The sequence below is a fragment of the Ovis aries genome, chromosome 1 (assembly GCF_016772045.2).
Source record: "Ovis aries strain OAR_USU_Benz2616 breed Rambouillet chromosome 1, ARS-UI_Ramb_v3.0, whole genome shotgun sequence".
NCBI classification, from domain to species: domain Eukaryota; kingdom Metazoa; phylum Chordata; class Mammalia; order Artiodactyla; family Bovidae; genus Ovis; species Ovis aries.
This window is the reverse complement of record NC_056054.1, coordinates 5348630-5364244: the sequence shown is the minus strand read 5'-3', so window position 1 is coordinate 5364244 and position 15615 is coordinate 5348630. Positions and strand designations below refer to the sequence as shown.

Genomic DNA, 15615 nt, shown 5'->3' with positions numbered 1-15615 from the left:
CCCTGGTGGTTTTCATTATTTGTTCAGAATTTGCCTGGTAAGCCCTCCAAGGTTCTAACAGAAGAGCCTTTCAATGCAAAGGCAGTCAGTGTTACCTCTGGGTGATAGCACCAAAGATAGAAATAAGACAATGGCATAAACTGCAGCTATGAAATTAAAAGACACTTGCTCCTTGGAAGGAAAGCTATGACCAACCTAGACAGCGTATTAAAAAGCAGAGACATCACTTTGCTGACGAAGGTCCATCTAGTCAAAACTATGGGATTTCCAGTGTTTACGTACAGATGTGAGAGTTGGACCATAAGGAAGACGGAGTGCCAGAGAATGAATCTGCCACGGGCGCACATGTGTCCCCCCGTCAGAAGACGGGTGGATGAGGAAGCCGTGGTGCATGCACAGTGGAGCGTTACTCAGCTATAAAAAAGGGATGCACTGGAGTCAGTTCTAATGAGGTGCATGAAACTGGAGCCTGTTATGCAGAGTGAAGCAAATCAGAAACACCAGTTCTGCATGTTAACGGATATATGTGGGCTTTAGAAAGATGGCGACGCTGATCCTAGATGCAGAGCAGCAGAAGGGCTGCGTTCCTGCTGTCTTGTTCCTCCCCCACAAGCCCATCACTGTGTCGGCAGGCTTGGATTTGCTGTTTGTTGTCTATGCTCAGTCAGCCTTCCTTGTGCCTTGTCTGCTCACGTATCGTGTGACTTCACTTCTAAGTTTATTTTTGTCGTGAGCTCATGATCAGTGGTCTTTGTCTCAGGGAATTCTGAGGCCTGGATTAAGAGCACCTCTTCCCGAGATATTTCTGTTGTACTTCAGTCTGGCTCTTGCATGAAGGTGTGGTTCCCTGATGGCTCAGAGGGTGAAGCGTCTGCCTGCAAGGCGGGCGACCTGGGTTCGATCCCTGGGTCAGGAATATCCCCTGGAGAAGGAAATGGCACCCCACTCCAGTACTCTTGCCTGGAAAATCCCATGGACAGAGAAGCCTGGTGGGCTACAGTCCGTGGGGTCGCAGAGAGTCGGACACGACTGAGCGACTCACCTTCCCTTTCAGTCTGGCTCTTGCATGAAGGTGTGGTTCAGACGAACTTCTGCACCACAAAACTGAGACAGAATCAGCCCCGAAACTCACATAAGTCTGGCCTGTTCTTATGAAGTCTGGGGAGTATCCCTGTAAGCAGGACCAAAGAATTGATGCTTTTCAACTGTGGTGCTGGAGAAGACTCTTGAGAGTCCCTTGGAATGCAAGTAAATCAAACCAGTCAATCCTAAAGAAAATCAACCCCAAATATTCACTGGAAGGACTGATGCTGAAGCTGAAGCTCCAGTACTTTGGCTACCTGATGCAAAGAGCTGACTCATTGGAAAAGACCCTGAAGCTGGGAAAGACTGAGGGCAAGAGGAGAAGGGGAAGGCAGAGGATGAAGTGGCTGGATGGCATCGCCGACTCAAAGGACAAGAATCTGAGCCAGCTCTGAGAAATGGTGAAGGACGGGGAAGCCTGGCATGCTGCACCCCATGGGGTCACAAAGAGGCAGACATGACTGAGCTACTGAACAACAACAACAATGAACCCCCAACCTCAAACTGTGCTTTTGAAATATTTTTGCGGAGTAAAAATTAGAGTCTCACACTGATTTTTAAAACAATTTTTTAATTGAAGGATAATCTCACGCTAGTTGGTTTTTATAAGCATGCCTGTTATAAACATTGAAACAGTCTCGTAATAGATGTATCGTTCATACTTCAATTCCCATCTAACATTGTTCACTCAGCACTCTCACCCTTCCTGGTCTCCACAGCCTGAGTCCAGCTTTTCCCAGTAGCCGAAGACCGCCCCCTTGCTCAGGTTTGGCCGGGTTCACACTCGGTCTGGTCGCACCAGACGGCGGCTCCGGGATGTCGGTCAGCCATTCCTGCTCGTGCAGTGCTGTGCTGGGCTGCGGCCCCCGGCTCCCCCGGGCCCCGGACTCACCCGCTCCCCAGCACAGCCCAAAAACGGGGGCCACACTGCTCCTACAGCAGTGTCCACACCGCGGGAGCTGACGTTGCTCACAGGGTGGTGGTGGGGGACATCCGAGAGCAGAGCCTTACCCACTTGGTTGAAGAGTTAAGTCTCCTGCACACTTGGGGAACTGGGGAAAGGCAGGTGAGGGGGTTGCCTGATGGAGAAGCCACTGTTCCCCTGGGACCTGGACAGGGAGCTGGTGGGGTTGTAGGATCTCGTAAGTAGAGTGAAGAATGGATGGGGCAAGAGGGGCCGCCCAGCCCAGTGTTTGAGCGGTTCTCAGTGCTCCTGTCTCCACTGGAACCTTGGAGCTCTGGTTGAGGTGCCAAGGACATTGCTCCTGGCTTGGAGCTCCGAGAGGTGAGAGACCAGGTCATACACCTGTCCCCTGCCTTCCCTTCCTTCTCTGGGCCCCAAGTTGGTGCTTCCAACATTCCTGTTAATTGATCGATTCCGGTAAATCATTCAAAGGAGAGAAGATATCTTGTGGATTACATTTGCTAACACTCACTGAACTATGCCAAAAATGTCATCATGGCTAATGAAATTTTAAAAAGCTTAAGTGCTTAGCTGTGGTGTTGGAGAAGACTCTCGAGAATGCCTTGGACTGCAAGGAGATCCAACCAGTCTATCCCAAAGGAAATCAGTCCTGAGTGTTCATTGGAAGGACTGATGTTGAAGCTGAAACTCCAGTCCTTTGGCCACCTGACGCAACTTGCTGACTCATTTGAAAAGTCCCTGATGCTGGGAAAGATGGAGGGCAGGAGGAGAAGGGGACGACAGAGGATGAGATGGTTGGATGGCATCACTGACTCAATGGACATGAGTTTGGGTAGGCTCCGGGAGTTGGTGATGGACAGGGAGGCATGGCGTGCTGCAGTCCATGAGATCGCAAAGAGTCGGACACGACTGAGTGACTGAACTGAATTAGTGCTTAACTATGGATGTTGCAGACATCGGGTGGTGCCGTTCAAGGGGAGTGTTAGAGGCACCCCTGGCCAGGGACCTCGTCCAGTAAGTAGAGAGCTTGAGGCCAGGACCTGGTGTGAGTGATCACGTGTTGGTTGGGGAGGAGCAGTTCCTATGCCCAGACACTAGGGATTCAGGGCTGAGAACTAGAATTGCAACCTTCAGCATGGCCCTGACTGCTGTGCCCCTGTGTGTGTGTGTGTGTGCGTGTGTGTCTGTGTGTGTAAACATGCATTGGTGCTCAGTCAAGGCCCAGGTAAAACACTAACACCTGTGGGCATTTGGGGTGCAGGGTCCCCCTGGAGGAACCTCATGCTTAGAGAGGACAGCTTACCTAGGAGAGGTGACGCTCATGGTACGCATTCTGAGGAGGAGCTGACTGTGAGGTCTGGGCCATGGTACCCGCGTGTGTAGCGTGTTGTGGGAGGTGTGGTGGGTTCTGTCTGGCATGGCAGTGGCCGTGAGGCTGGAAGGTGGTCACGTCAAGTTGGGATTGCCTCTTGTCCCCTCTGGGGTTCTGAGCCAATTAAGAGGTAAGATCCCCTAGGGTCAGATGATTCCTTGTTATGGGTAAAGCTGTACCAGGCAATAACGCTTATCTGGGTTTTCTTCTGTGAAAACCAGAACCAGACTGACTTGGTTCCAGCCAGCGGGGGAGCTCTCGCCTTGCCCCCAAGCTCCGAGCACATGGCTCCCGATTGCAGGGGTGGAGAAGGGACAGCCTGTCCCAAGCTGGCGGCCACTTCAGTCACTTAAGTGGGTCGGGCCTTCGCAGGAGGGCTTGGGAAGAGGTCAAAAGAGGTGGGGCTGTGGGTTCCTGGCTCAGTGGGAAGTAATAACGGGAGTGGAGAGCCCCCCACTCCTCCACGTGGAAGAGCCCTGTTTTGCTGAGAACTTTCAGCTCTGACATCGGTGTGGTCACGGGGCATGTCTCAGGCCTGTTAGTGGAAGCGGGCCGGGGAGAGCCTCACGAGGCCGCCTGCAGCGTGTTCTGTGGGCGGCAGTAATGCTGGAGACAGCAGTGATGGGGGACGGCCTTGGAGGCCGCCTGAGGAGTCGGCCACAGGTGGGTGGAGGTAGGGTCCAAGCAGTGGTCGTGAAAATGAATTTACAAGAAATTCCGGTGGAAGAATCCATCTCTTCCGCCTCCTCTGTCCCTGCCCTGGCGTCGCAAGTGACGGTCCAGTTAGAACTGGGAGATGGCATGAGACCCAGGCTGGGCCACGTGGACGTCAGGGTGCATCCAGAGCAGGGGGTGTGGAGTCAGTCGTTGGATCCACTGTCCCCGAAGCAGGAAGGATGCGGAGCAAGGCTGCGTGGATTTGGGAGCCCTTGGCCGGAAGAGAAAACGGCCGAAGAAGGAAGCCTCGAAGCACCCAACATCCATCAAAGGAGACCGCGCGAGAGGTTCTGCCAGAGAGGAGCCCTCGAGAGTCGGTGTCAGGGGAGGAGGAGCAGTCAGTGGTGCCCAGGGCTGCCCAGAGGTCAAGCAGGAGGTGACTGGGCCTCCAGCTGGTCACCAACAACCTTGGCAATGGCAGGTTCCAACCAAGGGCACAGAGACGGAAGCCGGGTTGCGGTGGTCAGCACAAGGGAGGGGGCGTCAGGGAGAGTCTGTGCGGGCACAGGGCAGAAGGGTACACAGGCCTATCCTGGGAGTGCCGGGGTCTGGCAGGGCGGTGTTGCGAGCACTCCTGGAGGCAGACGGGCTGCGTCTGCACCCCTGATCTGCCGATGGCTCCCCTGCCTCGTTTTCCCCATCTGCGAAATGGGACTGTGAGGGTTAAATGGGTTAGTAGATAGGATGTTCAGGGCTTCCCTGGTGACCCAGCGGTAAAGAATCCTCCTGCCAATGCAGGAGACCCAGGTTCTGTCCCTGGGTTGGGAAGATGCCCTGGAGAAGGGAAATGGCCACCCACTCCAGTATTCTTGCCTGGAGAATCCCATGGACAGAGGAGCCTGGCAGGCTACAGTCCAGGGGGCTGCAGAGTCAGAGATGATTTAGGGACTAAACAGCAGTGGACAGGATGCGCGACCTCCTGGCCCGTTGTTCAGGTGTAAGGGTCAAAGGTGGTGGGGGAGGGAGAGAAGGGGGAGGGGGGAGGAGAGGAGGATGCCCCCCCAGATCCTGGTGAGCGGTGGACCTGACTCCCTTGAGGGGACTAGACTCATTCTGCTCCTCCTTCAGTGCGAATGATTTGAGAACCAGGAGAAGCAGAAATTGGGCATTAGGCCAGGTTTTAACGAGGTCTTATTTGGGAGCTATCCGAGAGTCTTATTTTTACACACTAATTAAAGGGTGTCATTTATCATCTCTCCAATAGAAAATTCAAAATCTGTGGAGAAAGTAAGTGTATAACTCGCTTTTTCTGCTTGCTTCAGTTCTTGAATCGACTTCTTTTTAACTGAAGAAGGGAAATATATTTATGAAAGTATAATCAAGGGCACAACTGAAAAATAAAGATCTCAAGGTCATCACGCAGATCGAGAAGGGGCCACTGCCAGCCCCCAGTAAGCCACTCAGGCCTCTCCCAGGCCGTGGAAGTTGCTTCCTTATTTTTGAAGTTTCTAAAGTGAGACTATGGCTACATTTAAAGGGTATCTATCACCCAAATAAAACTTCAAAATTGTGGAGGGGATGATACTTATTCACTCATTTGTTTATATTTGAGTGTATTTAATATTTTTTCCCTTCCAGTTTTACTGAGCTGTAACTGACACACCATATAAGGTGCATGGTGCAGTGATTCAACTTGCATCATGAAATGATATCACAGTAAGTTTAGTGAACATCCACCATCTCATATAGATAAAAAATTAAAGAAATGGAAACATATCTTCCTTTGATGAGAGCTTCTAGAATTTACTCTGTTAATAACTTTCATCTGTAACCAGAGCAGTGTTGATTATGTTTATCACGTTGTGTATTAGTCCCTAGGAAGCGACTTTTCAGACAGAGCCAAGCACTACTGTCAGAATATCAGGTTAATGAAACTGGTTAGCGTCTGGCGCCGTGCTGCTATGCATGCAGTCGCAGAGAGTCAGACACGGCTCAGCAACTGAACAGCAACACCACCTGGAAAAGGAGCAGACGTTTTCAGGGTCTGCCCTCGACAGCAGTTCAGACTTGGGCTTAGCTCCTGTGGCAGCTTTATATAAAAGCATGGCACCAAAACTGGCGAAACATCACAGCTTGATGATCAAGAGTCCAGATCCTTTTAAGTCAGCTCAAGTGACTGAGCTTCTGTTTTATTCATTCATTACATCATGAGAAACGCTGGACTGGACGAAACACAAGCTGGAATCAAGATTGCCGGGAGAAATATCAATAACCTCAGATATGCAGATGACACCACCCTTATGGCAGAAAGTGAAGAGGAGCTAAAAAGCCTCTTGATGAAAGTGAAAGAGGAGAGCGAAAAAGTTGGCTTAAAGCTCAACATTCAGAAAACGAAGATCATCGCATCCAGTCCCATCACTTCATGGGAAACAGATGAGGAAACAGTGGAAACAGTGTCAGACTTTATTTTTTTGGGCTCCAAAATCACTGCAGATGTTGACTGCAGCCATGAAATTAAAAGACGCTTACTCCTTGGAAGAAAAGTTATGACCAACCTAGACAGTATATTCAAAAGCAGAGACATTACTTTGCCGACTAAGGTCCGTCTAGTCAAGCCTATGGTTTTTCCAGTGGTCATGTATGGATGTGAGAGTTGGACTGTGAAGAAGGCTGAGCGCCGAAGAATGGATGCTTTTGAACTGTGGTGTTGGAGAAGACTCTTGAGAGTCCCTTGGACTGCAAGGAGATCCAACCAGTCCTTTCTGAAGGAGATCAACCTTGGGATTTCTTTGGAAGGAATGATGCTAAAGCTGAAACTCCAGTACTTTGGCCACCTCATGTGAAGAGTTGACTCACTGGAAAAGACTCTGATGCTGGGAGGAATTGGGGGCAGGAGGAGAAGGGGATGACCGAGGATGAGATGGCTGGATGGCATCAAGGACTCGATGGACGTGAGTCTGAGTGAACTCCGGGAGATGGTGATGGACAGGGAGGCCTGGCGTGCTGCGATTCATGGGGTCGCAAAGAGTTGGACATGACTGAGTGACTGAACTGAACTGAACTGCATGTATTTATATAAAATATGTAACATTCACTTGTGGAGTGATTAAATGCTGGCAAAAACTCAGTGATTCTAAAGATTGCCCAGCCAGTGTAATCTGAGGGGTAAGTAAGATTCATGTTTTAAGTCGACTGACCTTTAAATGTTCTGGACAGCAGGCGCAGTTGATGACTATAGTTACAGAACAGAGCCTCCCTGCTCTGGGACCCCACTTCCCTTGAGCTGCTACTGGGGAGGGCGCCTCATCCACGCGCACGGCCCAGCCCAGCTCTGTGGCCACAGTGGGCAGGAGGCTTTTCACTGTGAAAAAGAAGGTGGCTCAGCCTTACAGAACAGTCACTGTGTCTCCTCGTCCTCCTTGAGTCAGACACTCCCTTTGCCCCCGACGAAGTGTCCCCCCCTGTTTTGGGTTATCCTGTATTTCTGATGCAGGATATGTATTTTAGTACCAAATATTTGTAACTCACTTCCTTGCTTCCATTTGTGGGTAGACATAAAAATAGTGGCGAAATAAATAGGATTAAAGTTCTAGTTAGGCTTAAAAGAATGCTGTGAGTTATTAGAGGCTGTGACTTCATATTCTGTTATAAATGTGGCGAAGCAGTAATTCCATGGACAGAAGAACCTTAGTACTTAGCGTGTGGTTGATGCTTTGCACGGCCCTTTTGGTCCCCATGTGGGAGTCTTAATGAGTAAAGGTTCTCTCTGCCCATGGACTTGCTCTTTCTAGCCTCCGTGTGGGGAGGAGAGAAAATTCTTTTCCATTCGGAGTGTCATAAAATGAGGATTTTAGTAATGTATTTGACTTGTTTTAGAAAGTTTCTCAACTCTCCCCCTTAGAGTATAGAACACTTACCGAGAATGTCTGTAGAGTTGTCCAGATAGTCTTGCCCTGCTTAATTCTGATGTTCATGCTTTTCCATGAGATTGAAGATGCAATCCTGTATGGCCATCCAACTGCATAGTAGCTCTGAGGTCAGGAGGAGGATAGAAATGCATTAGAGTTGATCATCAAAATAAAAGAGGTTCTTACTTTTGTGTTTTTAATGGAAGTAGATTGGCAGTCACCCTGACAACCGTGATTGTAAGTGATTTAACTTCTGGTCTTGGAATCTCAGCTCACCTATACAGCACTTGCTTTGCAGGTGCTGGAATCTGTTCTTGGGTTTTAGTTTCGAGTTCACATAATGATTTTTGAAATATTCTGATGTGCATCTTCAAAGACCCCAGATCAATACGCCAATGGCTTTGAAATGACAAAGTGTTGCGATATTCCTCTGTAATTTAAACATGATTAGCTGATGAAGGTTATGATCAATACACTATGGGAAGATAAATTAATTGATATCATCCTTTCAGGATGATAAGAGGCCTATCGGAGGTGGGATGTAACTAATGAGGCTGCTGTTTCATCTCTGTGAGCCATTTTTTATATATTGCATTTTCACTTAATCATATTTATACTATCATTCATTTACATGAAAGCCGTAAGCTGTGGACAAATCAGCTCCTTATTAACATTGTATTCATTTGGACAAGAAATGATCCGCGGCCACTGTGTGTGCTCCCGTGTCATAACCTGCTGCTGGGGACAGTGTGTGTTCCTTTGCATGGGTGTCTTTAAAAATAGCCACTCTCTGGGCAAAGACAAGGATTGAATATCATTGAACTTAATTACAGCTCGTCCCCAAAGACACACATCTATTCAAATAAAACCTGCAGTTACTCTCTTGTAGTGACACCTATTGGTGTAGGAAGAGTTTTCTAATCCTTGACTTCCTTTCCAATTAAATCTAGTATGCTTTATCAGCCAGCCTATTTGCCAGAAGTTATGACTGGTGGAATTTAGATTTGTATTGATTAAGATAAACTCTCAATGTGTGTTGCTGTATATTTAAATTAAAAAAAAAATCTTTGAGATAATTACATGTCCTTGAATATAATTCTATGCAGTCGCTTGTAGAGTTGAGAGTAATTCTTTAGGCTATGCAAAAAAAAAAAAAAAAAAAGATAAATAAAATAGATTTTTTGGTTTCCAAAAGGATTTGGTTTAAATTCCCCTGTCTTATTTAGGATGATTTTTGCTGCAAGTAATTGGGGGGAAAAATCATTAGAATGATTTAAACAAGATAGATGTGTATTTTTTTGTGGCTTACCTATAAAGCTTCTGAGGCAGTCTGCACAGGGCTGGCAAGGGCTCATGTCCCATCAAGTGTGGCTTCCACCCCCCCAAGGTCACTGCCAGGGCTGCAGCCAACATATGTGCCTTGTATGCAGCCAGAAGGAAAAGGTCATGAGGAAGAAATAGGCCAAAGGCATCTCTCTTGAGGGTGCATCTGGGATGCTGCCGCGTGACCCTCCTGCTGACATCCTATTGGCCAGAACTTGGTCATGTGGCCACATGTAGCTGGGGGACAGGAGGATGGACCAGGGGAAGCCCCAGGGAGTGGTGTGCCTCTCCTGGTGGTCCTGTGCCCCACTGAAAGTCGGGAATTATGTTAACTGTAGGCCCAGGGGACAGTGGGTGATGGGGACGGACCTGGGCCTCTGCCATGTGCCCTGGGTTTGGAGAGCAGCCTCGCAGAGACCTCCTCTGTCTCCTTGCCCGCAGTTGCCCAGAAGATTGTTGCCACGAGGAAGAAGCAGCAGCTGTCCATAGGTCCCTGCAAGTCCCTCCCCAACTCGCCCAGCCACTCGTCCGTCTGCTCCGCACAGGTGTCCGCCGTGCACATCAGCCAGGTATGTCGGGCCCCTGGGAGGCTGGGCTGGAAGGCAGGCGCGAACCCGGGAGGACCCGCCTGCCAAAGAGGGTGCCCAGCCAGCTCCAAGGTGGATTTCCTGTTTGTTTCAACTTAGCAAATAACAGCGTGTCTGTAACTGACATAACCTTTCCTTCAGAAGCTGCTGGGGCCCGGTGGTTTTTATGGGAATCAATCTTTAATGCTCCGTCTCCACGCTGTCTCTGCTGTTGATTTAAATGACCCCGAGTTGGTCCTTGTTCTCGTCTGCTTGTAGGCTGAGCAGTTGTAGGTAAATCTTATTGGCTCATCCCACAATATGCTTCAAGATGGTAGCAGTTCTGGGTTAGAGTCCGCTTTTCCCTTATGCCCTATGGAAACTGGTAACTTTTTTTTTTTAAGTCTTTGTTGAATGTTACAATAATGCTTCCCGTTTTATATTTGGGGGGGGGGGGTGCGAGTTTTTTGCCATGTGTGTGCATGTCGGAACTTAGCTTCTCGAAGAAGGATTGAACCTACACCCCTGCACCGGACTTAAGCTCTGGACCGCCAGAGAAGTCCCACTAGTATCTTTCTATTGGAACATTTTGCTGTCTATTTGGAAGCAAATCATATATAAGTCACTTTGAGGAACCTAACCAAAATCCCAGAGAGGAACTGTTGGCTTATCCTTGCCTGCTGTCCTGTCTTCAGTTTACATTTCTCAGACAGGTATTATGTTGATAACTTTTTAAACAGATTTAGTGAGAAGGTTAGGCATCCTCTGTTTGGTTCCTTGAGGAGAAAGGAAGTGTGTTTACAGTAGGGCCCTACAAAGGTACTGTCAAGGTACCATCAAGGCTGTTAACGTCCCCACCACTGGCATCTGTAATTCTCTCTGAATTTTGAAGTATCTTCCAGATGCATCCACATTTCCAAGAGGTCATTTTCTTTTTTTAAAACTAATTTTTTTGGGGGGGAATATTTATTTACAGTGTTGCATTGGTTTCTGCTGTACAGCAGAGTGTCGTTTATACATGTATTGATACATATGTCCCTTCTCTCAGATTCTTTTTCCAGATAGGCCATTACAGAGTATTGAGTATTATTCCTTGTGCTAAGTAGCAGGTCCCTATTAGTCATCTTTTTTATATATAGTAGCGTGTATATGTCAATCCCAGTCTCCAGATTATCCCTCTAAGAGGTCATTTTCAAAATGTGAGTTCTGGTCCTCTGGGGCACAACTTTGCTCTTTGTGCCTCAAATCTGGCGCAGTGAAGGGACCATGGAAACCACTCAGTTCAACCAGTCCCTTCCTTTTTCAGAGGAAATAGAAAATAATTACATTTTCACTCTCAAGAAAATTTAAACGAAAGAGACTTCCCTGCCTTCAGTCCCTTTTCTTAGCTGAAATGACGCTGAGCTGATCGCTCTCTTCTAGAAGGACACCAAGCGTCCTTCATGCCGATGCCACCAGCCAGTGGGAGAGGCTGGCCCACCCGTGTGGCTGCACCTGCTGCGTGTGACTTGCTGGCCCGTGGGTTACGGTCCCACACAGGTGGTGAGTGAGGCTCCCGGAGCGGTCCCTAACACAGCCTTGGCTTCGGATCGTTGCAGACGAGTAACGGCGGCGGGAGCCTGAGCGACTACTCCTCCTCCGTGCCGTCCACGCCGAGCACCAGCCAGAAGGAGCTCCGCATCGACGTGCCGCCCGCGGCCAACACGCCCACGCCCGTCCGCAAGCAGTCCAAGCGCCGGTCCAACCTCTTCACTGTGAGTGTCCCCCAGGGCTCGGAGCGTGGGTCCCGAGAAGGTCACCGAGTGGTCCTCTGGCCTCCAGGTGGTCAGGGACGGGTGTCATGTCCGAACCAAATAAGCAGGAAGGGCGCTGAGTTCCGTGGGTGTCTCAGAATATTGTGGGAAGCCGAGGTGCAGGTGCTGAGCAAGCTGGGACGTGCTCAGTTGCAGGGAGTCAGAAACGAAGAGCCAGGGGTTTGGATAAAGGGGTCCCTGGTCCTGCGACTCTCTTGGTCTCCCGTTAGATACAGACTCTGCCAGGATTCCCCACGCGTGTGCATCCAGCCCTCGAGATGAGATGTGTGAGCCCTGTAGGTGGACAAACCCCCTGCTCCTTAGGCTGCATCCCTGAGAACTTCCTCGGGGTCCGTAGAGGCTCATGGACACGAGCCTGTGCCCTTGAAATTTTCTTCAGAACCATTTGCAGGGCTCTGGTGGACATCAGCTCTCAGGGCTCAAGTTTATGAGCTTGGAATCTGTGAGTGGGAATCAAGCGTGTGTAGTTTTTTAAAAGCTCCCTGAGCGGTTGGGCTGTCCCGTTAACAGCAGAGGACACAAAGCCGCGGCCACCCTGTCCATTCCCTTAAACACAGCAGGCATTACCAATCAATGGTGGAGAAGGCTTTGCAGCTGAGCCCAGAACTCCAGACTCAGAACTCAGGGCACAGCTGCTGCCATGCGTGGCTGGAGTCATTTGACTTGAGAAGAACACTTTCCCTCCTGGGACTAGGTCTGTGCATTATGAGTTATACAAGCTTTCAAACCAAGGCTTCTCATCCAGATGCTTTTGCTCTGCCAGAAATTTAGCAGTTTCTGGAGAAGGTCTGAGTTGTCTCAGCTCTGGGGGTGGGGGTTGGGGGTTGGGCGTGGTCATGCAGAGTTCTAGTCTGGGTGCCAGCCACAGAGGCGTTCAACATTCCACAGTGCGCAGGCCAGCTGCACAAAGAGGATGTCTCCAGTATCCAGTGTCTTGTCTTAGAAACGGAAATTTGACTTGTCTTAGAAAGTTGCTCAACTCTAGCATATAGCGTCAGGGTGCCCTGTTTCCAGCCGTGTGATTTTTCCTCTTGGTTGGTCTCTGGGTCGGGAAGATCCCCTGGAGAAGGGAATGGCAACCCACTCCAGTATTCTTGCCTGGAGAATCCCATGGACAGAGGAGCCTGGCAGGGGCTACAGTCCATGGGGTCGCGAAGTGTCTGACACGACTGAATGACTGACACTTTTTCTTGATTGATTATTACTGACTTCGGTGCAAAGAAGTTCAGTATTTCCTGGCTCGAGCTAAAGGAGACTTCTACAGAGGTGGCCATGAGTCTGTTATCTGATCCACTGCCCTGATTTGGAGATGGCGGGGTTTTTTTGTTTGTTGTTTTGGTGGCACAGCATGTGGCATCTTAGTTCCCCGGACAGGGTTTAAACCTGCGCCCCCTGTATTGGAAGTGCGGAACCTTAATTACTGGACTGCCACAGAAGTCCCTAGAGATGGCGTTCTCCACGGTGGAGGAGGGCGCCAGGTACAGCGGATCCCCTGGCTCTCTCCACCATGTCCACGGCAGTTTCCCCATCAGATGGTCTTTGTTGCCAAGGTCTGTTGCCAACAGCCCACACTCCCTCCTCACAGCTATTCCCTTCCCTGGCTCCTTGCCCCATGCCGTGAGAGTTCTGGCAGGCGCTGCTGTTGGAGGGCCAGAGTGAGGATCAGACAGGCTCAGGCCCTGGCCTCCACTGCCTGGGGCTGTGTGACCTTGGGCAAGGAGCTCAACCTCTCTGAACCGGAAACAACAGTAGTTGCAGAGAGGTTGTTAGGAAGATTCCCTGTAGGGGCGACGAGTCCTTTGCTTTCATTTTTATCTCACCACCCCACTGTTATGGAGTGACACAAAAGTGACTGTAGATCGGGAGGGAGGTGCTTAGGTGTGTGCAAAATACAGGTACATACCTGATGTGCTTAAAGGCACCCACTGCAAGACGCTGTACTGTGGAATTTCTTCAGACACGCTGAGAATAGCAGCAGTCACCTAAACAGCACTCGTGGCTTATCCATCCACCTGTCACACGTGTGCACACCCAGGTGGGGGCTTCCAGGTGAGGTGGGGTCACCTCGGAGAACAGGCTGTGGATCGACCCAGGGCTCCATGGACCTGAGGAGGAGCCCGCTGCTGAAGGCGCAGAGAGGGCGGGTGGGCCGTGAGCGGGACACCGGCATAGCGGGGAGGAGGGGCCCTGGAACGTGGGTCAGGGCATCTTCTGTGTGTTTGCCACTTCTTCTAGGGCAAGGCGGGAGGATGGGATACCCAGGCTCATGACACCTCCTCAGCGTCACCTTTCTCAGTCATTGGTTTTGGTCTGTCTTCAAGGCAAGAGGCGAGAAGCTGGGAAGTCTCTTTGAAATGGGGCTGTTCCAGCACATTCCATCCCACACCTATGTGGGCACCTCTGGGGTCTAAAGGTGCTAGAAAGTAGTGTCCTGAGCCCTGCCCACTGGGTACCTGCCAAGGGGGACACATTTGAGGCAGGAAGAAGCAGATGAACAGTAACTCGGGTGATAAGCCTGCCCTTCCCTGCCACTGTCTGCACGGCCAGATTTGTTTTCCATCAGGCGTGGGTGTTGTCAGAGTCAACCTGGGTTCAAGAGGAGGTGGACGGGGATGGGGATGCTGCCTGCCCAGAGGAGAGCAAAGGGATGGGACCTCCGCCCACACAGTTGGAGCCGCGCGCACATGTATACACCGAGTCCAGGTGCCCAGACAGCGGCTAGCTGTCCACGCCGGGTGGGGCAGGGCCAGAACCAGTGCAGACCCATCCTTATGGTGACTGGAAATCCCCATTGATCACGTCGTAATTCCTGCAGCTGGTGATGGAGGCGAGGGCCTGCCTGTGAACCAGGGCGGGATCGAGGCTTGGTCTCTCCATGTTGGAAAGTGGCCTGAGAGTAAACCCTTTCAGAAGCTGAATCCATTGCACTGTGTCACTAGTGGGAACAGGAATTGGGGTCGTGAAGAAGCTACCTTCACGGCAGGTTTGCATCATGGCGTTGAGGGAGAAGACTGAAAACCTGTATCCTCATCACTGCCAGCTTTGACACCGAACAAAGCGCCGGCGCTGATGGTGATGGTGACGGGTGGGCGTTGCACGCTGAAGATCTCAGAAGTGATAACTCCACTAGATGTCAGTGTCACCCAGGGAATGACAAGAGGCAAATTGATTTTGAAATCGTGGCCAATTAAGAAACTAGATTCTCCTTGTTACCGGTTTGCTCCGATTCTTAAATATGTAAAATGTCATAGCCTCCTCATCCCTGGCGATTGTTAGTAATCACTGGCTCCAATTAGCGAAAAGCGTATTTACTGAAAAATGTGTATTAGGAGGATGGAAGTGCCTTACATCGACCAGTCTTAGTGAGTGAAAACCCACTCAGGCTGGGACGGTAATGCCCAGATGAAGGAGCTTCATCTTCCTTACTTACGAAATCCTCCTAAAGAGGCCAGCATTAATTAAGTAGTACACACACCAGTCTGCAAACACCATGCTTATAAATTTTATAAAGTGACCTGTAGTGTGCCACCCTGGGCTAACATTCTTCAGTCCCAGATGCTTCTGTCTGTATACGCACACATGCAAAAATAAGCCAAAATCTGAGCAAAAATAAATCACACACACACCTTTTACGAAAGACTATGAACTTGCAGATCTCTCCTCTAGTAGCAAGTTTTGTGTTCTGTTAGCAGTAGGAGCCATCAGTCACTAATAAAAAAGCTGAATGATATCATATCTTGCTTATTTCTTTGAAAAAAAAATATTTCGAAAAAAATATTTAAAGGCTATATCCATCGAATTCCTGGTTCTGTAATATATGTTCTTAGGATGAGTAGTTTCATAGCCCTGATTTATTAACATGTGGTTCAAATATTTTACTAGGAAGTATTTTCAAACATACAGGAATTTAAAAACACATGCATGTACTCACCCTGCAGCTCATAGACTGCGCACATTTCCCTGCCAC

At 49.6% G+C, this 15615-nt stretch overlaps 1 protein-coding gene across 10 annotated transcripts in view; it reads left to right on the top strand.

The window, feature by feature from the left end:
• The window catches only part of AGAP1 (ArfGAP with GTPase domain, ankyrin repeat and PH domain 1), a 576306-nt gene that overhangs the window by 268473 nt on the left and 292218 nt on the right, over window positions 1–15615 (top strand). For all 10 annotated transcript variants that reach the window (XM_060414900.1, XM_027967353.3, XM_027967343.3 and 7 more), the window contains exons 7-8: window positions 9710–9837; window positions 11433–11588. In XM_060414900.1, coding sequence (XP_060270883.1) covers window positions 9710–9837; window positions 11433–11588 — 284 coding nt within the window. The remainder of the gene's footprint in view (window positions 1–9709; window positions 9838–11432; window positions 11589–15615) is intronic.